Source organism: Thunnus thynnus, chromosome 2, assembly GCF_963924715.1.
Source record: "Thunnus thynnus chromosome 2, fThuThy2.1, whole genome shotgun sequence".
Classification (NCBI taxonomy): Eukaryota; Metazoa; Chordata; class Actinopteri; order Scombriformes; family Scombridae; genus Thunnus; species Thunnus thynnus.
Genome location: NC_089518.1, coordinates 25,115,591 through 25,143,367, shown reverse-complemented (window position 1 = coordinate 25,143,367; position 27,777 = coordinate 25,115,591). Strand labels below are relative to the sequence as shown.

Genomic DNA, 27,777 nt, shown 5'->3' with positions numbered 1-27,777 from the left:
TTCAGCTTCTCAAATGTGATGATTTTCTGCTTTTTTTTGGTCATATATGACAGTAAATTGAAAATATATTTTGGTTTGACAAGCACATTGGCGACATCACTGTGGGTGATTAATCAAGAAAACTGGCAGGTTAATCGATAACGTAAATAATAGTTAGTTGCAGCCCTGATCACGATATTACACCGAAAACAAAAAAACGCCTTTGTCTATACAAACAAGCACATCTTGCACAGCTACACACACACACACTCTCCATTACACGACAGCTGAAATGTATCCTATCTTCTTTCCATTCAACCAACATAATGGGACAAAGGTGTGGAATCTGCTTCCCTCCCGTCTCTCAGATACACACGGTCGGAGAGAAAGCACTTTCCCTAAAGACTCTACACATGGATGCAGTTGCTGCCCCTCGCTCTCCCTCTTGGACAGCCAGATGTTTACACTAGCTCTAAGCTCAGCCATGTTTCCATGACGATACAAGCCAAGGGTTAGTCACATGGCAGGGGGTAGACCTGAGGCACCGGATCCAGGATCACTGCTCCTTCCAACACGCTCACCTTAGAGCCTCGGTCCATGACGTCTGATCATCTGACTGTGAGGTTTACTTTCCCAGATTCCTCCTAAGGACCTTAGCTTATAATTTAGAATAACATGAAAGCTTTTTAGGGGGAAATGTTTTTCTAAAGATCTGAGACATATTGTGTTGGCATCTTTTTTAAGTCCTGCGTCATAAGTTGACCCCCACTTTAACATATTAGTTTCATGCAGATAAACGGCGTATTCGGAAGCATTCTGTCTCTCTGTGTCTTTGGTGTGCGCATGTGGGCTCATTCTCGACGGGCATTGTAAAAAGATAAAGGAACTCTCAAACCTAACAGGAAAATAAAACCAGATCCACCCACATGAAAAGAAACAGCCCACACACAAACAGAAAGAATAAGCCCTCACCCACCGAAAAACCCCCAGCTCAGCCTGATAGCGTCTCGCAGACGACATGCTCATGCAAGATTTACGTTTCGCATCGTAAATTCTGCACCTTCGTGGACAAAATGCTTGAAATGTTGGTGTAGGTCCTCCAAGAGCCCTTTGAAAGGCCTTGTGAATTCTTAGTTGGAAAAAAAGTGAGTGAGTAAAAAACTGTGTGTGTGCGCATGAACATGAGTGTGCTCCTGCACAAACATGCTGAGTGTTACTCCACTTTTGTAAGTGGCACAGATTTCTCCTTGGCATTTGGCTTACTGCTTTGTCACACAAACAATAACCTACCGGCATGTGCAAATATTCTTTGTTGTTTTATCAGCCCCTTTGTTTTGTGGGTGTTGGCTGCGTCTATGTGTTGTATTGTTGTGAATTACGTCTGATACTGGGTTGCCTGAATCCTAAGCACATGATTTAAAGTCAACAAGAAAATGGCATATGGTTCCACAGCTTCTCTACTCACACACCTAAAACGTGCATTTTAGGAGCAAAACATTAAGTTTTAGGAGAGCCCGTGTAATGATTTTCACCATCTGTGTTACAAAAAGGAACAGGTTAAAAAAAACAAAAAAAAAAACAGGGAACCACCAGCCTGGTTGCTATTTCACCGTTTCACTGACATCATGATAAAAAGAGGGTGAGAGAGAGAGAGAGAGAGAGAGAGAGTAGATGATGCAGAAACCTAATTAAGATTCTCCAGAGCGTGAACAAATTAACCTGAGTTATGAGCATGCAGAAGCACAAGACAGACACACACACGCATGCACGCACGCACAAACACACACACTGATTTGTCTCCGAAATAGGTGGAGCAGAGGAGGATGACATTCACACTCAAACAGGCATGACTGCCATGAACATTCAGTGATATTTTAGGCAAGTGAAAGGTAAAATATTATAGGCTATCCAACTATATCGCCATGGAAAATACACCAAAATAGGTTAGATGTTATGCAATTCTACTTTCATGCTCTACAAAGTGTCCACCTCATCACTCAGATTTGGGGCAGCAGCATGATACAATGACATGTAGCTTCATGTGAGAAATTAGCCTAACAAGGAGAACTGGATAAATAAGCTGTAGCATGTAGCCTCCGCTAATGACATTGCAGGGAGCGACATATGCCAGGCATCAGTATGTCACTCCTTAGGGACATGGGGCTTACGGTAACAGGATAGTAAGAATGAGGTGGTGGTGGTGGTGTGTGTATGTGTGTGTGTGTGTGTGGTGGGGGTTTTGTTTGGGTTTTTTTTACCTCCTGGCACAAAGCCCTGAAGGCAGACTGGGGGGGTGGGGGGGAGGCTGGGAGATTGTGTGTGTGTGTGTGTGTGGGGGGGGGGGGGGGTTTAGAAATACTGACATGAGGGGTCAAAGGGAGGAGGAGGAGGAGCAGGACAGTACATGTCATAAATGAATGAGGGAAGAGGGGATGAACTTGACCCAGACTGCTGGAGGACGAGAACAGGAAGGAGGGTAATGAAGTGCAAACATGCTTTGTCATGCCATGTTAGAGCCATAGGATTAGAATTCTATAATTAGAGGACGGAGCACCATAACACTAGCCTTCCTTTCAGCGTGATGAGCTGCCGAGGCTAAATTACACAAGGGGGCCGGAGAACAGATGCTATGATCAGAACAGGCAGCTCTGGAAGTTTTCTATACCGGTAAATGATGCTCTGTTACGGCATGGCACGCTCTGATTGACAAGCTAAAAAAAAAAAAATTGAAACTCGGCACACTGGTGAGACTTTCTGATATTTCTGTGATCGGCTCATGACAATGTAATTTTTGTGACAGACGGCAGACAGCAGTTACAGGGCCCCGGTTCTTTAGAGCATCGTGCATACAGTATTTCATGTTGCAGTTTTTTTTTAATGTATTATTACACACTGACCCCTTTTTTCAATACAGGTTGAGGTTCCACTGCCTGTTCGCTGGCTGACACATTCATCAGTGATTCGATGGATGAAAGAGTGCAAGAGGGCCGGCGCCGGGCTATTATAACACTGCTATAACTGAGAAGCAGTGGACTGTTGGATAACACTCGCATTCATATATGAATATTTATCTCGAAGGATGGCATTGGAACCGATGAGCTCGCATGGGAGAAAGAACAACCCATCCATCTCACTCTCTCCCCTTCTCTGCGCTTCATTCTTTACTTTCATACATCCCCTTCTCTTGCGATCACCATTTCAATGCCTCTCTTCTCTTTTGCATTTTCCACCCACTTTTTCCCCCTCCAGGCTTCCCCTCTTTTTCTTGATATCACCCCATCTATTGCTCGTCCCCCTATCCGTTCCCTCCGCAGCACTGATGTATGGAAAGAGATGGAGGAAAAAAAAGGAAAAAGCCTGTGATTAATGTCTTTGAGAAAAAGATAAATAATCACAGGAGACTGGGGGCTGGTAGTTGGCCTTAGGGGAGTAAATATGGAGAGTTTTATAGCTGCTCACTTGGGAGAGAGGGAGGTGGAGGAGGAGATGAGAGGGGGAGGAGAGGAATACAGCGACAGCAGATCCATTCAAGTATATTAGCTTTTCCCCCCATACACAATAACCTCCGCATCTATTCTATTGCTCTACTGTCTTTCATCATCAACACTGAATCCCATCCCTCTGACAGCACACAAAGCCATGCACGCTTGTGTGAACACACACACACACACATACACACCCACACAACCACCCTGCACTTTTTTTTTTTTTTTTTCCAGGCCAGACCCACTGTATGTGTTTGATGGGCCAATACATGTGGTGTGTGATGTGGCTGACAGCCCCCTCCCATGCTGCCCTGCTTTTAAGCCCTCATCCTCCAGTGGCTGCCTGTCCCCTGGAGTAGATTGCATCTTTTATTTATCATTTTCTCTTCCTTGGCTTTATTTTCCTCAGCAAAAAAAAAAAGAAAATTCTGGGGCGAAAATTGCAATCAGCATAACATGCCCTCCTCCTGCTGTGTACTCGCCTGTCATCCTCCACTCTCTGTGAGCATGCAGGATGAGACTGACAGCCCGTGCAGACGAAGACACACACAGACACATGCACAATCCCTCTCTGTGTTTATCAAACCCCCACACACACTGACACACATACTCTCTCTCTCTCTCTCTCTCTCTCTCTCTCTCGCTTTCACACACACAAAAACACATGTGTGGCCACAGAAAATGGCCCCATTTGACTCTTTGTCACTATTTCTGACACACGCATATCTCCTCGCTGATGCCTCACACTTTCTATTTCACCCAGAGCCGAGTGGTTTTTAGCTTCCTAGAGCCCCAAAAGAGTGAGCACGTAAATGAGCCTAATGCTGGGGAATCTGGTAAACAGGCCAGAGAGGGAGGGAGAGCTGCCTGCCTGTCTGCCTGCTCCATGGCTACTATTGTGCACTGCACATTCTCTGAGCCCACAAGAGCTGAAGCCATCTCCACACAGATTCTTTGGAGGGATAGTAAGCCAAGAAGTGAAAGAGGGAGAGGGAGCAAGGGGAGAGAGATAGAGAGGGTGAGGGAAGGAGGGAGGGAGGAGGAAGAAGATCATGCATAAAATCTTGTTTGCAGAATGCATTAAGATTCAGATGAACTGGGGAGGGTAATGGGATTAGAATCCTGAACCGTTTCCAAGGGTGGGGAGTCGGATTGACAGCTGAGTCTATTGCACTGACGAATGCAGTGAAATATTGTGGCTCTGGCAAAGGCAGCCATCCAGGCAGGCAGGCAAGCAGGCAGGCAGGCAGGCAGGCAGGGGGTTGCTGAGCCCAAAGCACCTCTGTTTACTCCTCTCTTTACCACAAATAATGCAGCTTCGAGGAGAGAAAAATGCATCTTATATGCATATGCAGCTGCATATTGCCTGTGCTTGAGTGAATATTGGGAAGGCAGCAGAAAAGCTTTAGTCTGTCTCACAAAGGTGTTTGGCAAACAAAATAGAAGCACTGTGGCTTTAAATCACCGTCCCTCCCACCCTTTCTAAATATCGTCTATTTAGCCAGCGGTGAAAAGATATAGGGGGCTTTTGTCTGCGTACCCATTGGTGGGGGCATGGAGAGCTGGAAAGACACAAAAATAGGAACAAAGTGCTAAGCTTCCAATTGGGATGGCTCTGGGCAATTCAATGCGCGCAGCTCAGTGGGCAAAAACAAGGAGAAGTGGGCTACTATTACGGGCTTATCTGAAAATAGGCTATTCTCACACAGCTATAGGGTAGACTGGTGTGGAAATACCCTGCATTGTTTATAATAGACGAGGCTATGGAAGGCAACACACAAGCCCTTTAAAAGTCTGGCATGGTTCCATGGACAAAGGCAAACAGTGCGAGATAGATGTTTTGTTTATTATAGGCTGTTTTCCTCTATTATTCTAACGTTATAGTCCACTCACCGACTTGTAATACGTTGTCCACCCAGCCACCCTCTAGCAGAGTGACACCCCGTAGGAAAGGCAGCTGGGTCTCGTCATTATTGTCCCCGCTAGTTCCACTTTCCTCTGCTCCGGCGTTGAAAGAGGAATACATACAGATCTCCTTCTCGCTTCTCGGGAATGACCAGTATACGATCCTCCGCTGGACGGGCTCCGGGATCCTCTCGAATCGCTCCTCCACCCGCTGGAACGGCCACTTCTCCGCGACTCTGCGCGCCGCGATGTCGAGCAACGACTCGGGGTTGTGCGTTTTTCCATTCCCCGACCCTCCCGGAGCGGACCCCGCGCCGCCACACAGGACTCCTCCAGCCCGCTGCCCCTGCCTGCATGCCGGGTTGTAGCCGGGCCGGCAGCAGAGCCGCTTGGCTGGGGGCTGCTGGACTCGCTCGGCCATGATCGCACCGCTTCCAACCTGAAGCGCAGTTCCTCTCCGATCATATAAACGGGATAAGGAAGAGAAAAGGGCAATCTCGCACCGATTGTTTGCCGTACATGGAGAGACTGTCCTTATTTGGAAAGGTAGGCGGCGCTTGCGAGTTCCGTGAAGTCCTTTGTGTTGTCAAAGTAACCGGGATGGGCGGGATCCTGGAGCGCTGCCAGCGCACGAGTGGCGCTATAAAAGGAACTGGAGGCGGAATTCCCGAACGTCGGCAAATCCTTTGTGAAGCCGTCCGGGAGCACGAGGGCGGAGCCCCGGCGGCCGACGGCCTTTGAAGTTTCCTTCTTATTTGAGTTTAAAGGCGGGGACTTAATCCAGGGGCGGTCTCGCAGTTTCCCACAGGGGTAAAAGAGGGCAAGAAAGCTGACTTTTTTCCTTTGGAGCCTGTGCTACCACCGCGGGCCCTGAGCTCTCTCAATAATATGATGGTTGTTTTCAAGGCTTTAGTCCAAAGGACTTTCAGCTGTCAAAGATAGAGAGGGCGTGGGAGGAGGAACATAAAGATATTGAGCTGGACATAGTTGTCCTCTGTAGTCATTAATCAGTCATTTTGGTCAGCTGTTTGGTATTGAGTTCACGAGACAGCAGTCTATGGACAATTAATTACAAACACACTGGAAGACTCACACACGCGCTGAATATTTATCTTTAAGGGGCACTGCACTGATTTTACACAGGAGGATCACTATAATCGTCATGGGGGGAGTAGGCCTGCTCAGCCTGTGAAAACAGCTAGTTGTATGTCTTCTGTGGCTTGGGAGGGAGCTTTCTGAAGTCTGAGAAAAAAACGTTGTTGATGTCATCAGGGTTAGCTTGGATTGGGACATTTAACGTTTAAACAGAAGGCCTGTTACAAAGAGGTGGGCATTTACCAGGCAGGGTTTAAACGCTATTGAGTTGCATTATGTGTGGATCCAGTGTTTTGGGGGCTTCACCCATAATGACTAAAAGTCCTGACCCTACGCCTTTGCTATAATGATTTTAATCATCCTTTCTTAAATCTTTCTCACAAGTTTCCAAACTTTATGAAAGTGTGACTAAATTGCTGGAATAGCCCTTTAAGACCTCACTCCAGTAAGTCTATCAACCTTTCACCAAAAATTGAAAAATCAAAGGATTTTGGAAATTCCTCAAGGTCTGACCAGACCAGTGGTTTTTCTCGCAACGGTTATGACACACACCATAGTGGAGCTGGTTAACTATAAATTGTGGTGCAGTCATTTTATGGTCCCCCTTCCTGTCTGTTGATAATGTTAGCTGCATACTGTAGCTGTTTCAAGAAGGGGGGGCAACGTCTGTAGGAGTAAAATAGTCATCAGGGGTTAGGGTGTGGATGCAATGCCCACCCCCTGGATCTCCCTGCCTGATGAGACATGCAGGAACTAATAATTATAACCATTTCAGAAAAAAAAAGCGACCAGATTGTGGATGTTTTTTTCTAGATTGTCTATAAAACTTGGCCTAAACTATGCTGGTAAACCAGAATGTGTGTTTGCAATGTGTCTGTCCTCTGCATGTGTTCCCAGCTGCCCCTCTTCTTCCTCTGTGAGTAGGACTAAAAGGCTGGCCTTTGAACTGCTCTGAAAGTGATCCATGCCGTATGGACAGAGCAGATGTGGCCTAACCTGATTTGGTTTCAATACTTCCCCACAGGAAGTTCACAAAGCCAGCAGGTCCTCCTTTGTTATGTTAGTCATCTTTCTCAGAGAGCCAGTGGAGCCTTTGGCTTTATTTATTTATTTTTTTTACAGAGTGAAGTTATTGCCTTATCATTTACTTTGTAGTTCAGGTACAGCGGTTTTACACATGATCAGAAGTTTCTACAACAGCTAGGAGTCATATGTTTCTTTATCCTGCCACAAAGTTGACTATATGTGTTCCAAGGGGTTTGCATTGTTCATATCTATGTAATATTTGTCTATATCGCTATTCAACGCTGAGCCGACACTCTTATAGCATGTTTTTGTTACACATATGCATATCTTTCTATAAAGAACCCCTACAGAATGCAGATAGACAAGAGAGTATCATACCCAAACTTTTACAGACAATCTGGGGATTTGAACCAGCAGCTGCCTGGTAACAGGACTGTTCTCTTCTTAGTATCAAAACTGATCTTAACACATCAAACACATCTCAACACTCATGTTTGATTTCATGTCAGTGAAATTCACATTTTAAATTCTGCACCTGTAATCAATAAATAAGGCTTTGATTTCAGAGTGATTCAGAGTATATGCCACCCCCTCCTACATTATTTCAACTCACATTATGCCACATGGTCCTGTTCCTAAATTACTTTTTTAAGAATGAAAGAATAATGAGAACAGCATTCATATTAAAAATGCTGTTGTTGCCCCTCTGTAGGCTATATATTACCTCTCTGTATATGATTATTACTGTAAGTGTCACCCACTCATCAGCACATCTACTTATTGTATTAATAATTAATTTTTAAATTGCAGTGTTTACAGGAAATATGGCACATTGCTAAAGAGTATGAATCACACAGGGCCTTGTGATTCTTATAAATAACAGTCCTAAGTAGGCTTTTATACATTGTCTAATGTCTAAACAGTTAATCTCTGAGACTATGTCAAACTCACCAAAGGTAGACACTCCGTGCGCTTTAATTTAAAATGCTTTTATTGCAGTTCCTGTGTTTTGACGTGTTCATCAGCCCTGTTTCTGGCTAAAGGACTGCAATTCCCATCTTCAAAGGAAAGCGTGATAGCCAATCGTGAGCGAGCAGCTTGTCCGGGCCACACCAGTCATACTTCCCGGAACAGGGAGGAGCTGCGGCTGATTATCGTGGGCATAAACAAAAATCACTACATTTTTTGGTAAGTTTATGCTGTATTTAGTTCGTTTTTTTTAATCTTAACTAACCATTGAGGAATATAGATTCGTTGGTTCGTCAGATTCACATGCATTGTCCGAGCCGGGAGCCAGTGGTCTTGCTGCTCAAAGTTAGGCCGTTATGGATGGGCGGGTTAGCTAGCGGTGCTAACGTTAGTAGAACTGTAGCTAAATTTTACATGTTCATCTTAAATATTCTGATGTAATATTAACGGCAGGCGAGGAGCAACTAAACTTGACTGTAGGTGAGTGACGGCAGAGTAGAGGGTTTGTTACGGGTTTGTCTCTGAATGCTAATGTAAGCTAGTTAGCTACGTGTCGGGTCATTAACAGTTAGCGGTTGTGTGAGGGACTGATTGGTCGGAGCGCTCAACAAGTTACGATTACTTCACATGACTCAACGAAACCACATTGGTGGCTCGATTCGTCATAAAAGTGATGCGTCTAGACAAAGTTTTGATAACTGACTTAAGACGAAATCCCGTTGTAAATATGTAATGTACTCCCTCTGAGTTATATGGTGTCTACGTTAGATTAGCTGCAAGTTCATTTAATTAGCACCACAGTCTGGAATGAATTAAAGCTATTTACAAGCCCAGCTGATATCTTTGTTTGTATAATCACTGGACTTGGCACCAGATAGATATGATGTATAATCTAACATCGTAATATTGTTGGTTTTGACACTGTTATGACAAATTGCACAAAACTCAGTTAGGTAGCCTATTTTTTTCCAGACTGAGCTCTGAAATACTTGAGAGGACTATCTCAAAATGTTTGCCCCTGTGCGATGCCTAATATCAAACCAAGAATCAAATTGTAGAGGTTTTTTTGAGGCAAAGTAGCGGGACTTTCCTCAGACTCTCCATTACACTCTTAAAAGGTTTTGAGGATGTTTTATGACTCATCCAAGATGCTTCATCAGTTTTTCATCAGTGTTGGAAAACCTCCAATATTACAATAAGTCCAGTAGCCTTCTACATACCAGTGATGGGTATTCTTTGACCTAGATGACTGAGAAACTTCATACATGAGTTAAGTTTAGCTCCCTGTTACAGTGCAGTTCAATGTGATGAGCAACTGAGCAATTGTCCTTGTGAATATCAGTTTGGATTGGAAATATGATTAAATATACCCAGACTATAATATAGCTGACTGTCAGAGACTTTGCCATACCGTTTATTCAATGGTTGCTATTCTTTTAATATCTCTGAGTGTATTAGATCATTTTGGGCAATTTTGCAAATAAATGAGCAGGATGACTCTATGGCAATGTTGGATTTTTATGTTGTTTTCTTCTGGCATCAGTGTGAGAAAATGCAATAATTTGTCAGGTATTTAATTTGCCAGAAAGGTTGTGTGTGTCTGGTTTACGGCTGCAAGTAACTATTATATTGATCAATTTGTGTGATCTGTAAGTCTTCTCAATTACAGGTTTGCAGAGCCCAATTTAATGTTGTCAGATTGATTATTATGTGCAACCAGCAGTCCAAAACCCCAAAGATTTTACAATGATATAAAAGAGAGAAGAACAACCAAGCCTCACGTTTGAGAATCTTGAACTGGCAAATGTTTGGTCTCTCTCCTTGTTAAATGGCTTGAACAATGATTGGTTTATCGAAATTGTTGACAGTCAACTAATTGACTAATCATTCTATCACTAGTCTGGTTATTTTACAACCATATATCCATTAACAGTTTCTCCAGTTATTTTCCAGAAAATGTATGACATCATGGCATATATATATATATATATATATATATATATATATATATATATATATATATATATATATATATATATATATAGATGATATGATTATGAATGTACATACGCTGTAATCCACGTTGCCCACTCAGTAACATCAGTATTGGGAGAGGATCCTTTAGTTATTGTTACCTTTATTGCATACAGCTTTAGCTCTTCACTGCTTTGTTTTTCTGCACTTGCTACATTTATTTTAGCCATGTTAGCCATCCTAGGTCCCAGACTGATAAGTCCTAATCAGTTTTGTGATCACCTGACTTTTCCTCTAGCACCACCATCAGGTCAAAATTCCAATTTGTTCAATACCTTGGTTAATGACCAAACACCTGCAAAACTAATGACATGCATATCAGCCTCACCTGTACTTTGTGTTTAGTGCTAAAAAGCCAATATTAGCATGCTCACATGCTAAACTAAGATGGTGAACATTGTACCTGCTAGACATCAGCATGTTCACGTTAACATTTAACTCAAAGCACAGCTGTACTTTAGCACAGCCTCACTGTGCCGCTAGCATGACTGCAGACTCTTGTTTCTTTCCTATCACACAGCTCTGGCTATTCACTGCTTTCTTTCCTTGTGCCCACTCTCAGGTTTGATCAGCTTCATCATTGTTGAGCAGGATGATTGACATTCAGGCTTGGGCAGAATATGTGGTGGAGTGGGCTGCCAAAGATCCCTACGGTTTCCTGACCACAGTCATACTGGCTCTGACGCCTCTCTTCATTGCCAGTGCGCTGCTGTCCTGGAAACTGGCCAAGATGATTGAGGCACGTGACCGGGAACAGAAGAAAAAGCAGAAACGTCAGGAAAACATAGCCAAGGCCAAGAGGACCAAGAAAGACTGAGCTTGCGAGGGTAGGATGAGGGCATGAAACAGGCAACCACCACGCTCACAGCCCTCCTTATTCCGAATAATGACATGGTGCCCTTCCTTGTCCCAGCCCTACTGTCAGCACAGGGCCACTACTCCGCACGTCCGGGGTAGGAGGAGGGACACTTGGCCCCAACAGGCCGAACAGTGTGAGACGGACAGTACTGCCCAGAGGAGGCTCGTCTCAGTGAGACTTGGTCAGCAAGAGCACAGTGGTAATCTGTATGATATATACAAATATATACATATATATACAGAGATCCTCTGATAAAATTGTGCAACTGTTGCAACACCTTGCATTCCATTGTTAGCATCCCTGTTCTGCTGAATTGATATGTAATGTGTATACTGGAACTTTTCTTCCAAGTCACTTGCAAAATATCCAAATTATTACTTTCTAATCAATAAAGTTTTGATGGTTGATAAGAAAATATAATTTGCTCTTTGTGGATTCAATATTGGACTGTTGGGAAAAGTATTACGAGTATTTTTTTTTTTGTCAAATTAAGCACATAGGAAAAGCACTCACCCCCTAATGGTTTATTGTTTAACAACACTGACTCAGAGTGCCTGTCATTACGCTGATCAACAGAAAACATCTCCTCAAGGTGATCAAAACATAAAAGACAAAACTTTCTTTTACAATAATAGACCTGAAAAATTGCACTCGTGTAGCATTGTGTATCACATGAGTTTAAGTCAACTGCTGCTTCATTTCCTTTCAAAACTGCATTATCAGGGCACCCTGGTGGCCTAGGGGTCAAAGTGCTGACCATGAAGTGCAATGTCCCTGGTTCACCTCTGGCAAGGGACCTTTGTTGCATGTCATTCCCCATCTCTCTATCTTTCCATAAAAATGGAAAACACCACCTTTCCACAAGTGCCTTTATTAAATATTGGCTTGAAGGAAGTGAATACTTCTGCAATAATTCTGTGTTTATATATTGTATGTTCTAATTGCAATGATGTATTTTAAATCTTTCTTTTTTTATCAGTATAAAATATATCCACTGTGATTCAGTATTAAAAAGTCCAAGGGGTTTGAATACTTTTTAAAGATACTGTATTCTCAGTACCTGAGATCTTGTAAAGAAGTGGTTAAAATGATTTGGAAAAAAAAGGTAGACATAGACACACTTCTGCATATTAGTTTTTCCTGCTGAACGTTTCTTGCAGAACCTCCACCACCTCCAGGAACGCTACTCTGTGCCCAACGTGCACTCAGGCCTCAAGTGAAAGAACTTTGCTCTTGAGATCAATATCACATACATCAGTTGTGATTCGCAGGCAGTGGACACCACCTCCATCATAAACAGAAATAATATTAACACAGTATTTCATGTGAAGAGTTTCATTGCACCATGTTCAGCCCTGAACTGATTTCAGAGTTCAATTTAGAGTTAAGAGATCTTATCGACATATTAGCGTTTCCCATAGCATTACACATATGCTTTTCCGCATACTTCCGCAATAAGTAATACTTTCCGTCTTTACACTGTCAAAAAATGTTCACTGAGGGATTTTTCAATAAAATGTACAATTTCATTGGTCATAGCTGAATGCTTGAGGTCTGTACTTCTGATCGGTTTGAGTTTTTAATATTTAAAGTCTCCCTCCACTCAAATATCTTTCCTCTTGTTCCTACAGTTGAATGTTTGAACTTCACTGTGCAGAGTTTGACACTAGAAGGCTGTTTTCACATTCATGTGCTGAAAGTGGAAAGTTCTTCTGTAAAATGTATTAACTGATAGGGAGTCAATATCAATGTAATTAAATAGCCACAATTTATTAGAAAGTATTTCTTACAAAATACCTCAAACATGATACAGTGTATTTACAGTTGGTGTGTACCCAGTGACTTCTGAAGTTCAACCATTTCAGTTTTTCTTTGCTTTATTAACAAACCTTACTGCCCTATTAAATTATTGTGGCCATTTATGGAGTCAGGTTCAAGATGAGTAATTATATTGTCTTGATTTGAAACCCCTTTATAATCTAATGCAGCCTTGCAATAATACTTCCTTTGTGGAACTTAAAATGTGTATTTTGAGACTGGGCCAGAGAGGAGCTGAGTCTTCTCTCTGGTAATTTATTAATCTGTGGTGTTGTGGTGTTGTATTGGATTGCATTATACTGAAAGATGTTTCTACTATTGAATTTCAAAGTCTCAACAAAAAGTAAATATAGGGCTTTTCTATTGGATTGTATAACACTGTAGGATGATCTCAGTGTGTGTGTGTGGATGAGTCAGTCTATTTCTTGGGACTGGGTATCCAGGAGCCAGGCTGGAATGTGTTTGCAGTGCTTGAGGGGTCCTCGCTGATCTCTTGCTTGCCGAAGCTGGTGGCGGCCGCATGGCCCTTGGCGACAGTCTTTAAAGGTGTTGCCACCAGACCTTCCTCGTACTCCTTTGCCTGTAGGGCCAGATCGTTTTCCTCTACCTCCTTGGCCTTCAGCTTTATTTGCTCCCTATAGGTCTCATTCTTCAGCAGCTCCTGAGGGGACATAAACACATGCGTTACATGTTGTAGTCTGTGAGTTCATATATAACTACCAGGCATTATAGGTAATGTGCAACATGGTTAAAAAACTATTAATTTTCATATTATGATATCAATTTGTTTTGTGATATGATCATTTTTCTGGAAAATGACTTGAGACATTGTTAATCAATAAAACAATCTATACAGGAATAACCAGGCAGGAATGTGTGTGCTTTGGCCAATCCAGTAAATTCAATACTTCATCATATTGATCATATCATAAATCATCTCATTGTATATATCATCATATCGCCCACCCCTACCAGACATCACCTATCAGGATCTGTGGTAGAAGTGCTGAGGTGGCAGTTTCCTTAAGATTCGAGAAAAACAACTGTGACTACAAGATTACTTATTGGAACCTCTAAGCTGTCCTGCAAAACTGAACCAGTGATCATTTCCCCTCCTTAATCAACTACCTCTGTTTTGTCTTAAAGCAAAAAGAAAAGAACATCATCTGCTCACTAGTCAAAAGTAGAAGAGACACAAAGTTGCATTGGGGAGCTTCCAGGAACAAATGTGTGTATCCGCAGAGAATGAAGTAGGGCATTTACTAGAAAAAGAACAAGCGTGCTCAGTTAACCTATATTGCTCCAATAAACCCTGGTTAAAGATGTAGTGCTTGGAAAGGGTTGGTAAACTAACGTGACAGGAGGCATTCGCAGTATAAACAACCATTCCAACTCATGGAAACAATTATAACCCGGACATAGTCCACCAGTGGAATAGTTACCCACTTGAGCCACAGCTAGTGTCCAGTGATGTTAGTCTCTCCCTTGTATGGGGAGCCAAAAAGGAAGGGAGGACTGGGCATAATGCTGTTGTGTGTTGGCAGAAGTGAAGGACTGGAAAAGAGAGGGGAGAGCCGTGGCCAAAAAGCCCCGCTTTGGGGAGGGAGACAAACATACTGAGCTGCTTTTCCAGCCTGTTAATGACAGGATTTAATCCAATCAATTTATGTCGGCTTGGACCGGGAAGAGAGGGAGCGTGACAAGGGGTAGGGTAATGTGCTGGGAGTGAAGCCTTGGCCACATCAACACTGTCCAGCTGTCGATGGCAGCTATTGGGCAGACGCAAGGCAGAAAATTGGAATAGAATGTTCTGGCAATAGAGGCAGGGGATGGCATTGGCCACTCGCAGGCAGAGAGGACAGAAAGAGTGAGGGAGAGCTGCCTGGGTATTGGCCTTCCAAGGGATTTCCTATAGACCCACATTTCACTGGCCAAATAATTTCCAGCATTCTCACTTTTAAAGAGCAATAAACCCAGTGAGAGGTACACGAGGGGAAAAACTACACTCCTTCACCACCATTCCCATCTCGGAGACTGCCAGAAATAAAACACAAAAAGCCGAGATGCAGGCTTCTGCTTGGAAAAAAAAACAGAAAGTTAACTAGGACGTGGTGTCAGTGAGCCCCTTGTTCAGAGGCTGTCTTTGCTCTCCGTCTCGCCATCAATGCGCTTCAGTTGCTGTTTATTTTAACACCTGTCCCCCAAAGTTCCTGGATTCAGTTCGAAAGTGTAAGATGAAACAAATCAAAGCCTTTTCCTTCTATCTTTGCTTCTTCCCTCCCTTGTAACCAGTCCCCTAGAGTCCAACCATCAGCACAGCGGGGAGGCTGGGGGGAGACGTACCTCGACGGAGGGGGGCTCCTTCCGTCTGCCTCGGATCCAAGCTGGAGGAGGAGGAGAGAGAAGAAGAAGAAAAAAAAAAAGAGGGAGAGAGAGAGAGAGAGAGAGAGAGAGAGAGAGTGAGTGAGAACACCCACACAAACATACGCTGCACAAACAAAACCTGCAGTCATATTTAAAGGCTGCTGCTATAGCATCACAGACTTTCAGGGCATCACAGCAGCTCAGGTAACCGAGCTAGTTGGGGGACTTTATCCGGCGTTTGTTTTGTTTCATTTCGCTTAGTGAACTACGGGGAAAAGATGGAGAACGGTAAAACATCCGAGCTGCACACACGATAAACGCAAAAAAAGACTAATACCGCTCTAGTGTAGGCAGAGCAGGGGCACTGAATACTGCGTCTCAGAAGAGAAAGTGCGGATCCGCTCTGATCTTTGAATTTGAAAGTACACACTCTGTCATTCTCCATCAATACCTCTGTCCTTCTTTCTCCTCCTGAGTAGAACTGTGTCTGTCTGTCATCTTTTTTTTTTTTTTTTTTTTTTTTCCTTTTTAAGGAGCTCTATTTTGGCTGAGCTGGCTGCACAGCAGAGCAGGTTAAAGGGAGCCAGAACGAGAGAGAGAGAGAGAGAGAGAGATTTTCTAACTCTTCCTCCAGCTAGCGCAGGGATTCTGGGCCTCTTTTATCCCTTTCTTATTTGCATGCTGATGAAAATGCATGAGGGATGGGGCGAAGCAGGATGAGGGGTTTAAGGTGGATAAAGCCAGGCTGAGACAGAGGGAACAGTTTGTATCCAGTTGTAAGAAATTTGAAACACTATTTTATGGTACGGTTGTATAACACCAGCAGAAGGCGTCTTTGATAAACTCATGAATACGCTTTTCCCAACCCCCATCTCGCACTATGAAAAAAGAAAAAAAGAAAATCAATGGATTAGCCTAGACCCCAATAGTTGCAGCCGTGAATTTGTTATTCCATTTTATTTGTGCAGCACTTTGTGTACTCTGTTGGGTAGCTCTTTTGTTAACATTGTCATTTATCCATGTTAGTGATAGTTTAAGTATGTAACAGTGATGCTGCAGTCCACACTTACCGTCCCACTCTATCGGTATGCTTCCTTCTATATATTCATATTCTGTAGGATTGGCTGCCTCTACCATCCGCTTGGCACGGACGAGCCTTCCTGGGAAACAAAACAACAACAACAACAACAAAAAAAAAAGGGAGCATGAGTGAGATAGAGATGCTCGACAATGATGCATACAAAACGCAAAGGAATACAAACAAACACAAAGAGGCGCAGACACAATGCTCTCTGTCTCCCTCTCTCACAGACACACAGATACAGACAGACTCACAGACACACAAAAAATAATACACAGAGGGATGACAGCGCTGTGACAGGCCATGGATGATTACCTCGTGGCCCTCGGGCCCTTCTCCTCAGATCTCGCTGAGTGGCTCCAAATCTGGGCTAAGCCTTTATGCAAATCAGCCTCCCTTTAACCCAACCAACCACAGCCCCCCTCGCTGACAACCTCTTCCAATCACAGCGCTCTGGCTAACAATGCCCTCCAAAATCAACATCAAGCTGAGCAGGAGACAAAAGAGGTCAGATATCACAGAGAACAGGAGAGGCACGAGCTGCGTGGAATATTAAGTGCTCCTTTCCCTATCTGTATACAGCACGATGCTCGCTAGCAGCAAGGCCACCGCCAATTATTTTGGTTGAATCTGCTGATTAGACAAGTTTGGCTGGCACACAATGACATGGAGACGGAGGTAGAAGGGGCGCAATTGAGAGATGGAGAAAGAAAAGGGAGAGCAAGAGAATTAAAAGGAGACAGAGAAAAGAGAGAGTGGTGTCTTTGTGTGGCGTTTCAAAGCTTCATAAAGTGTTCACTAATAACGAGTGCTTTTGTTTCCGTAGTTTCTCCTCGCAGGTAGCCGGACGTCCATCCAACGCTCTCATCCCCTCTGAGAAATGATGAGGCAAGGAGGGAGGAGGTAGAAGGAGGGAAGACAGAAGAGAGGGAGAGAGAGTGATGATGCATGGCAAACATGGCTAGGAGGAGAGAAATGGATGGGCAAGGAAAACAACACGCTCCAAAACACAGACAATCTGTCAGGATTCCATCACCGTTTCTCTGCAGCTGACTGGACACGGACAAATGGAGGCAACCACCTCCATGCACGCCGCAGACTGATGGCCTTAATGTTTACCTCAGCCATAACAGATAGCTATGGCACGGGGATGGATGAATGATGGCTCTAACAAAAAGTAGCGTGCTGAAGTGTGAGCTGTGTAGTTGCTGCGCTTGTGTCTTTCTCAGTCTGTTTGTTCGGTTTTAAGCTAACAGCCATGACGAGAAAAAAACATTCCTCATGCATGTGCTGTTCTGTAATTATGTCTTATGAGGATGATTCCGTTCCATACTTTATCCAGCCTATATAGTAATCAGGTCAGCTAATTAGGCTAGTATTGCTTTGGTTCTGCTTTGGTTCCCACTAGATTGTCACTATAGGGCCTCACAGGCTCCAGGTCTGCAGCTTCAATTTTCCTCATATCCAGGTCTGACGAAAACACTGCATTCTCTCGTCTTATCAGCGGAGCAGGCCTACCGGTGTGTAAAATGCATTCTATGATCCTTGCAATTTGTTTGCATGTATGCCTTAAAATGCCTTCTGAGAAATAGTTTCCTAGAAAACCCCCCCTGTGATAGCAGAACAAAAACAACTGCCAGTAAACAAAAGGCGGTTTTCTCTAGGCAATACTAACAAATACATTTAACAGGTATGCTAATTATAAACAGATCCTATCCATATTTGCATTGGGTGTGGGTGGCAGCAGAATGAAATGGTACAATTATGATACAGTCCCTACAAGCAATGTGCTTAGCTACAGCTAATGCCTAACTAATAAGCATAAAGAGAGGCACCCACTTTTTTCTCTGTCTATATCTCTCTCCGCTAGGTTGCATCTCCCCCTCTACTCTCTGTCACACTCCAACATGGCTCTCTTCTTGTCTTGTTGCTTTTGCAGCATGACTAAACCCCTTCCACCACGGCTTTTATCCTTGGATTTGAATAACAAATACGGTATGTACATATATTTATGAAACACGGCTGATCCTCCCACCACATACACATTGGGAGGAGGCTTGTCAGTCTCATTGGGGTGAATCTCGCTCTCTTGGTAATCTCTGATCTGGGACAACTGCAGAAAATAAAAACACACACACACACACAAACAGGCCATGGCTATATGTATTTTTACTAGAAAGGTTCAAAAGAAAGACACCACTTCTCTGTAAATCTTATTACCTCACAGTAGCTGATGTAAGAATTAGGAAAAAACTGTGCAATATGAAATAAGATTGTTGCTAAGTTTGGTAAGGTTGTTACTTGTGGACATTGGGTTTATTAACTAATGAGATCACTGTGCATAAGCCTGCTCTTAACCTAATGAAGCATAACAGAATTGGCCAGCCTGGCACATTGTTTGCATAGTGATTTCTCAGCCCAAGGGGCTGCCTGCAACTAACAACTGCTGTCGCTAACAATTAATCTACAGATTTTTTTTTTTTTTCATTTTTTGATCAACCGTGGGCTATTAGGAAGTGGCGATGGGCACTTTTAACGATTTTCTGACAATCTGTTGACCAAACAATTAGTTAATCGAGAGAATTGCCAGTTAATTGATAGCAAACAATCAGTGGTTGCAGCCCTACTTTGAAATGACAAAAAATAACCAGGTTATTATTTATAAGTTACCAGAGCCCAAAGTAAAATCTTAAAATTGCTTACTTTGTCTGTCTAACAGTCAAAAAGTTTTTAAAATTATATGAAATGCAAAAATGCAAATAAATATCTTCACATAACAAAGCTTCAACCAGTAATTGTTACCACTATTCAAATCACACAACAAAATACTAAGAAACACAAATAATAATAATAATGACAAATGTCAATCTGAAGTGATGTGAGAAAAGTGATAAATCTTAACATTAAAAAGCAGTAAGGAGTAAATGCTTGGTGTTCTTGCTGGATATATAATTCAACATGAATTGATTATAAATACTCACAGATTAACTTTACTGTTGATCGAATAATAGGTGAATAAAGCCTTAATGTTAGCATCACAATGTTTTTATCCTTGACACAGACAGTCAAAATGGGTGTAAGCTATCTTTCTGCTCCACAGTTCAGAGCTGAGTGCTTTCAGTTTGCTACTTTCACTGAGAGAGAGAGAGAGAGGGAGAGAGAGAGACAGAGAGAGAGAGAGAGAGAGAGAAATAGACAGAGAGACAGAGAGAGAGAGGTGTTAGGAGCTCTCGATCTCAGTGGGCCCCCCTGTGACAGGTCTGCCTTCTCATCACTCACTAGGGGGAACCTACTTACCAGTCAAATACACACCCACACACACACACATATACACATACACACACACACACACACACACACACACACACACACACACAACTGGCTAGAGAGCAGGCAGATTAACCTGAGGGACAGGAGCGAGGACACTGCCTCTTACCGTGAAGGACAAACGCAGCACTGCGTTGGAGAGGGGGAGGGGCCAGCGGCAGGAGGAATGAAATCCCACTGCATAAATATTCATAACCCATCTCACCTGTCTGAGCGCGACTCATCTGTGAGCCTAGCTGTGGAACCGGGGGGGTGGGGGAAGGAGGAAGGGAGGAGACAGGGAGGCAAGATGGGTGAGGGGTTGCCGTGGCAGCCGGATCGGGAGCCAATCAAACGGCAGGTACGCCTAACCTTCCCGTTCGTTAGAATAAGACGTGATGCGCTCCGAGGGCTGCTCTTTGAACCCTGAACACACCCTGCTAAACTCTATCACCTGCTTCAACACACACACACACACACACACACACACACACACAAAACCCTCAACTTCACACATCGGCTCCCAGGTGAGTACTGCTGGGGGCAACCTGAGAGGTTTTTCACCTCCACAATGTCATTGCGGGCGTCTTGTGCTGTCTCTCTCGCTGTGAGCCATTCTCTTGCACCCTGTCTTTGATTACAGAAGCAGATGTCAGGGCGACATCCAGGTATAGAGAGCCCTAAAAACTTAAGACAAAAATCTGACTCCAACTGGTGGACCAACACCTCACCAACAACATCAACATCTATCCTGAGAAACACGACATTCACCTGTGCAGACAAAAGCACCCACTTGAAACAGCACAGCGTTCAATTCCAGCTCTTCCTCTCAATAGACAGCGGAAAGAGCAGCTCTCTCAGTCTTGACAATTGCACAAGATGAAGCAGCGAGTTTTAGGCCTGACACCAAGGTGGAACAAAAAGCCATCCTGAAGCAGCAAGCCCATCAGCCTGGACTGAACCTAGTTTATTCCTTTCCAGCTGAGCTGTGTGCAGGAGAGGGATGGGGACCAATCCGTGCATGGTAATGGACAGCTTTATGAAGATGGAGTGATCCGATAAGCATCAGTGATACAAGGGCAACCAGGTACCAATACTGACACCCTCTCTCTCTCTCTCTCCCTCTCTCCTTCCAATCTCTTTCCCTGAAAAAAAAAATGGAGGGGATGTGTGAGGCCTGTAACCATGGTTACCCATTAGCCCTGAGCCTTGTGACGTGGGATGAGGTTTACAGGGAAAAGGCCAGCCGTTGTTTTGCATCAGTTCTGGTGAGAGGAGGAGCTTAAGCGTAAAGTAGGCCTGCTGCTGCTGCTGCTACTGTTCGTTTTTTTTTTTTTTTTTATTCAGCCCTCATTCTGTTTGTCCCTGTTGCCGTCGATCCCTCTGAGGCTTGAGCGACTCACGGCAGAACAGCGGAGAATAATTCATATAGAAGTAACAACATGCTGAAAAGAATACTCTGATTTCCCCTGTGTGTTACTTTTAACTAAACGCGGGCATACTTGAGGGCGGAAGGGATGCTATACCCCTCCTCACTTAAGACCACCCATCCTCTTGAAGTCTCTTCCTGGCCCAACGGGTTATAAAAAAAAACTATGGTGAGCCAGGAAGTCAGTGTCCTTTGTGAGGCTGTGGAGCGGTGTGGACCCCCTCCTCCCACCTCAGCTCCTCTGAGGCCCATGTGTGTGATGTCCATACACCAAGCTGTCCACCCCTTTCTATTCACCTCCATCACTCTCATCCAACCCCCTTCTTTTTCCTTCCATTCCACCTTCAGTTCCCCCCGCTCTCTCCCTCCATTAACCTACCTCCACCTTCTCTCTCTCCCCTTCTATCTGTCTGCCTGTTCCACCCACTCATTTCACCCTCTTTCTGTCAGAAACCCTCCATTCACTTTCTTTCTCTCCATTCTTCCCCCACTCTATAATTTCACCCCATATGTCAGCATCCCCCTTGTTCTTTGTCACTCACTTTCTATACCCCACCTTCTTTTCCACCCTCTGCGAGTCTCCCTCGGCCTTATCTTTCCTCCCTTACTCCTAGCCTTATTTCTCTCTGCCTGTCTGCTTTATTAAAATATTCTGAATTGAATAAGCAGCGGCAGGCTCCCAGAGATGTCTGCATGTGTGTCGGTCTGTCTGTCAGTCTTCCTGGCTGAGTTTCTGACAGGGAGCCCTCAGGTGTCAAAACATCTCGCTGGCCATCTGACCAGAGAGAGAGACATGAGTGCATCGGACAGTGATTCACATCTAGGCAAAATGTAAAAATTAATTTGATTAATTTGCCTTCTTCCTTCTGTTGGCGCCATTGACGGTCTGTCATTGCTTGCCAAACAGCAAATAAGTTTGCAGGAGGTAGAAACAATCATATTCATGTAGAATTTATAGGTTGTGAGACGAGTGGAGTCTGAAATGTATTCAGATGCAGGTCTACTGTATAGGGCAATGTTTAATAGACTTGTCAAAGGCGTAAGCTACTCATATTGGAGCTAGGCCCATTTGTAATGTTCTACCATATATAAAAGTGCCTGTATCTAATTTTCGGGCGTCTATCTTTTTAAATGCCTTTTTAATGAAGTAGTTAAGCCACTCCATGATGTTCCATCACATACACACAAACACACACTTGGCAACCAGTATACAGCAAGATGAGCTGAACACACTTGTTTCCCCATAATGACTAACAACCTTCATTTAAACCCTGTGCATTGCAAAGCTGCTGATCAATTAACATGATTTAGTGTAGCAGCTCTGGACATTGCCGTTCCATGGTAAACACTGACTTGGTGTCCTACTGTAGGATAGACCTTCCTTCATCACACCCTGGGGATGACTTGTGGCAGAATAAACAGCCATTTGGACCCTCTTCTCTCTCCGCGGTGACTCTTTCCATGGAAATATGCGGCTTGAATCAACGCTCTGATGACACACAGCCATCTGTTGTTGTGTTAAGTGTGTTAGGGCATGAAGTGGAGAGAAAACACACACAATCGCAGAATTTTTTTTCCCCTTCCTTTTTTTAAAAAATAAAAAAAGCAGATACAAATGTGTTATGCCACACAGACACATGTACTCAATCACAGATGCACAAACTAATGCAACAGCACGCACACACACACCTCCTCCCTCAGTCCCTAGAGTCGCCCATCCTGAAATAGCAGAACTGAGGCCTTTTCATTTTTTCACTTCATAGAACAGAGCTGGGGAATCAAATAAATAATAGACAAAGAGAGAGGGATAGTGATAGGACGACAAGTCAATGCGTCTTTTCTCTGCAACAGCGTGGCGCACCTCTGAAGAACCTCTGAATCTCTTCCATTCTCCACACAGTGGAGAGGACCAATAGATTAAAACTGCATGGCACACACTGCTAAAATGAATAGTGCTAAAAATACATCCTTTTCACTAAGACATGAAAGGAAACTGCCTTTCCCCTGTCCAGTATTGAGCAGCCATTGATTCCAAGACAAAGGCTACACCTCCTCAAAGAGGTAAGAAAAATAGCAATCATACAGGCAATTATTTTCAAATGTGCCTGCAGCGGCCGATAATGTCAGCGCGCCTCTCTTCCTAAATAAAGGGAGGGAAGGCAGGCGTCAAAGCTGCAGGCCCGCTGCTGAAGACGAATGAGCCCATCCGCAGAATGCTTTGCTTTCATCTGGGCAGCATGACATGGCGCCCCATGCAGTGTAAGGCAGAGCTGGGCCTGGGGGACAGACGCACACAGAAAGAGAGAAGAATATAGATTCTCTACTTAGCTTTATGGAGCCAACACCAAGGCAAAGACCCTCTAAAGACCAGTGGCCAGATTGCCAGTGGCTTTCTCTTGTAGCCCTGCCATAGACAACAATCAGTGGGGCTCCACAGCCTACAGCGCAGTTCTCTCTATGGGACGGCAGCACACAGTAGGCCCTCTATAGCTGGACCTTTTCTAAAGGCAGAGACAGAGATTCTCCCTCTCTAGGCGTGTACTTCAGACCGAGGCCTATTCATTTTGATGTGCAGGCACAAGAGCAGCAGCATCTGAGGAGATGGGGGGATAGAAAGCTCTCTGCTGGGCCTAACCCTCCAAACTACTGAACTACTCTAATGTTCTGAATAGAAATCTTCACTGGACTGGCTTCAAAGGAGGAAAATCGAGAGGCAGCAATGAAGGGGAGGGGCAAGGGGAGGAAGGACTAACTGGAGGCAAATAAAGAGGTCAATGTAAGGAGAGGTATTTAAAATGAGGCAGGGCAGAATCACACAAAACAAGGAGTTGCTTTGCCTTTATTTTTCTGTCTTAGCGACTAACATCCTCATACATAGCCTACACAGAATTGCTTACGCCCCAGTTTCCTAAAGTTAACAGATTGAAAGAGGTAGAAAATGGGATCAGCAAAGCATGGATAAAGGTAGAGAGGGGTGGACCGAGCACTAGGAATGGACAAATGAATAGAAGAAGTAGGCAGAGCAGAGAGAGAGAGAGAGGAGAGAGACTCCTCATCCTACTTTAACCACTACTCATGTGCTGCAGTGGAAAGCCCTGCGGTCCATGCCTTAAGGCCCTGAGCCCACGCTTGGCCTATCAGTTTAAGATCAAAAAGAGCTCGCTTTAGCAAGACATATGGACTGAATAATGCATCTGCTTTATTTCCACAAGGCTGGACGGGGTGAGAGGCAGGAAAAAAAAAAAGAGGCAAATGTGTGTGCCATATATTTCTATTTGTTTATAATCACTGTATTAGTGTGTGTATGTGTCTGTCAGAGTCTGTCTGGCATTTATGAGTGTGTTTGTGCGGAACCAGTTTTTCCACAGGCCAACTAGCCTCTTCACAGTGTCAGTCATTGTGATTGGACAGTGAAGATGGTAGCCTGTAGCGTGCTAGAAAATGGGCTTCTGTGATGTCTCATTTGAATAGTCTGACAGCCAGGGGTGGAGGAGCAGCCTTGTAATGAATTATAAATATGAGGTGGGCGCTTGTTTCGCCCACAAACTGCTGAGAAAAGGTGAAGCACAAAGTCAAGTTCAGTCAGAAGGAAACTTGGCTTGCAACCTGCCAGTGGTGGGTCCTTCACCAGTAAAACAAAAAAACAAAAACAAAACACAAAACAACTTGGTTACATCCTTGGAGTAAAGTACCAATGAATGTAGGCAATGTACAGTATGATTTCAGTTCAGCCTGTGCTTGGAAATGATGACTATTCTAGCTTGTATAATGTGGTACCAAGAGAGGGAGACAAAAGCAAGTACTTGTGGGTGGGATAAAATAATCCCCAGATGAACTCATTGTCCCGAACACATCACTGTGTACTTTATGATCTGGTTTCCTGGTCTTCATTAACCCTAAGGAGACAACAGCATTGGTAGATTTTTATTTACAAAGCCATACTGGGAAAACTCCCTTCATATCTGTGTAATCTATCACTCTCCAGTAGTTGTTATGATTTTCACTCCACTACATGGCTGCTCTACCAGTTACCCAGGATTTACTCAGAACTTGGTAGAGCAGCTTTCTCCTATTTTGCGCCCTGGTCATGGAATAACTTCCAGAACATACTACAGCTTAATCTTGCCTCCCTTGGAGGGTTCAAAGCCCTGATTAGAGAACTGTGTGCCTGAAGAGTGCAATTGCTATTTCTAAACTGGATTTTGTATTATGTATCTGTTGTCCATTGTCTGTTTTTAACGTTCTCTATGTTCCTTAATTGTTCCTTGAAAAACTGATTTTAATCTCAAGGGATTTCTTGGTTAAATAAAGGTTTAATAAATAAAAAAAAAAGACTGCTGTGTGGTGTAGCTCCTAGATTAGACAAATACAGTATTTGGATCTAAAGTTAGGCATAATAATTTTGGCAAATATCACGAGACTTGATCCTTTGTCACCAATAAGCCAAAAGTCGATAACTGGTTAACTAGCAGTACCATGTCTGGGGTAGCCAAAGGCCGTACCCTTTGACCTGTGACCCCTGACCTGTGGCCTGTAGTCTGAGGAGGACCCCAGCTGATTTAAGGAGGTAAAGGGAACAGGAGTTACTAGCCATAGCCTTCTGCTAATGAGTTAAACTAGGCAAGACAGGACTGAAATACAGTTAGTGCATCACTATGTTTCACCCAAAACAAGTTCATGTGCAGGTATGGGTCTGATACATGATCAGTGGAAAATTCCACAATGTATTTTTGTTGTTATATGATAAAAGTGAACAGTTATGTCGGCATCTCCCCAAATTAAGAAGGGCCCCTGTACTAGGATGCCATCAAACCTCCTTTCTCTTGCTGAGGTGGGTCATTATCAAACCTTCACCTCACCATTTGTCTGTCCTATACATATTTCTCTGAGACACTCTCTGGGAATGACAGTACAGCTGGAGAAGGACTCACAGTCAGCCCGCGTGTTGAGTATGCAAGGCCAGTGAGCGTGTCCTTGGCCTTCTAACTGTCAGAGTCGGTGTGAAGGACACCATTGGCATCCCACCCTGGATTAGCCCCGATGACACAGTTCTGCTGCTTGGCTTGAGCATTACATACTGTAGCACTGCCATGTCTCAGTAGGGATATATGACCTCCTTCTAAATCCTCATCACAGACAAGTAATCATTTCATCTGCAGGAGTGGAGGAGCCTCTCCTCTTTGCTGGCCAGTGACAGTGGAGCTGCGATAATTACAACCACATTATTCTGCTTCCAAAATCAGTAAAATCTTAACTGCAGTGAGTTGCATGAAATGCAGAATAAGAAATCTGATTAAAAACCTCAAAATGACAATGTTCTTAATGAGCCGGTTGCTCCATCTAGTGGCAAGCTTATAATACTACAAGGGTGAAAGGGTAAAGGTAATGTCATATCCAGGGAAGCACATTTTAGCACAAACAGTGTGCAAATGCAAAATACACAGATATTATGTTAAAATACCCCACCTCTCACTCAAAAATACATTTTTCTACTTGTTCCATTGCTTCCTACAGTTGGATGTTTGAGCTTCACAGTGCAGAATCATGTATGTGCAAAGTTTGACACTAGAAGGTTGTTTTCACATTCATCTGCGGAAAGTGGACAGTTTCTCTGTGCCCACTGACAATCCAATTTTAAAGGATGGATATACAAGTATGGTTTGTGAAATCACAAATAGTTTGGAAGCCAATCCTGGTCCAATATTCAATTTACACAAGTGTGATGTGGAAACTTGAAACCTCCAGTGTGCATACACTGAGAATGAACCAGACATCTTGTGTCCAACTTCTGAAATGAAATATACTTGCATATTTATATATTCTGGATTTTTCAATGAGAGGGAAGAAGTAGATGCCATTTTAAGGATTTTAACAAGATCATTGAACGTTTTTTAAGGGAAAAGCATATCGGACACAAATTATTATTCATAGTATAGTATTTTGTATACATATTAAAACATGTCTGGAGGGGATCTTTAAGGTTTTTCAACAATAATTCACTAACAGTAACTGGTAAAAACCTAAGACATGAGAGCAGCTAAGTTTATGAATTGAGCCTCATCCTGTAGAGATATTGAGGTGTCAAGGAGAGAACAAGGGGCAGAAATAACCGTAATATCTGCGTTTTGAAGCTATCCTCACCAGTATATAGGGATTAAGACTATAAACAAACTAGCTTATTTTTAGCACAGCAAGGTTTAACTTACCTGTCCATGTCTTCTGTTCAGGGACAAAGTAATATTTATTCCCCAGATGATCTGTCCCGACGTGCTCACGCATTATTCCAAACGTCCGGCGTAAAGCGCCTGCAACCCTATTCATGTTTTCACGATAACACGAAGGTTTAAGTGTGTTTCGTGGCCCTTGTAAGCTGGCTGCCCTTTCACTGCGTTGTTTATGTAAGTGTTCGTGGGTTTGGGATAGGATT

At 43.6% G+C, this 27,777-nt stretch overlaps 3 protein-coding genes across 3 annotated transcripts in view; 1 reads left to right on the top strand and 2 right to left on the bottom strand.

Moving 5' to 3' along the window:
* LOC137198603 (zinc finger SWIM domain-containing protein 6-like) overlaps positions 1 to 5,966 on the bottom strand; it is a 44,667-nt gene extending 38,701 nt beyond the window's left edge. The window contains exon 1 of the mRNA XM_067612456.1: positions 5,358 to 5,966. Coding sequence (XP_067468557.1) covers positions 5,358 to 5,790 — 433 coding nt within the window. The 5' untranslated portion in view covers positions 5,791 to 5,966. The remainder of the gene's footprint in view (positions 1 to 5,357) is intronic.
* A 2,577-nt stretch (positions 5,967 to 8,543) lies between these two features.
* Positions 8,544 to 11,772, top strand: smim15 (small integral membrane protein 15). Its single transcript, XM_067612519.1, has 2 exons — positions 8,544 to 8,678; positions 11,056 to 11,772. Exon 2 carries the CDS (start codon positions 11,086 to 11,088, stop codon positions 11,308 to 11,310), a length of 225 nt encoding a protein of 74 aa, XP_067468620.1. The 5' UTR covers positions 8,544 to 8,678; positions 11,056 to 11,085; the 3' UTR covers positions 11,311 to 11,772.
* Positions 11,773 to 13,097: 1,325 nt separating this feature from the next.
* Positions 13,098 to 27,761, bottom strand: ndufaf2 (NADH:ubiquinone oxidoreductase complex assembly factor 2). The gene is made up of 4 exons (XM_067612507.1): positions 27,557 to 27,761; positions 16,605 to 16,694; positions 15,514 to 15,554; positions 13,098 to 13,831 (listed from the first exon to the last, which is right to left on the bottom strand). Exons 1-4 carry the CDS (start codon positions 27,669 to 27,671, stop codon positions 13,589 to 13,591), a joined length of 489 nt encoding a protein of 162 aa, XP_067468608.1. The 5' UTR covers positions 27,672 to 27,761; the 3' UTR covers positions 13,098 to 13,588.
* Between the last annotated feature and the right edge of the window lie 16 nt (positions 27,762 to 27,777).

Bases quoted from the DNA above. Each gene is read 5' to 3' on its own strand.
- smim15 (XM_067612519.1), top strand. From the start codon at position 11,086: ATGATTGACATTCAGGCTTGGGCAGAATATGTGGTGGAGTGGGCTGCC.
- ndufaf2 (XM_067612507.1), bottom strand. From the start codon at position 27,671: ATGAATAGGGTTGCAGGCGCTTTACGCCGGACGTTTGGAATAATGCGT. The intron at 15,555-16,604 runs GTAAGTGTGGAC...CTCCTCCTCCAG, and splicing joins CATACCGATAGAGTGGGACG to CTTGGATCCGAGGCAGACGG. The intron at 13,832-15,513 runs GTACGTCTCCCC...ATGTCCCCTCAG, and splicing joins AGGAGCCCCCCTCCGTCGAG to GAGCTGCTGAAGAATGAGAC.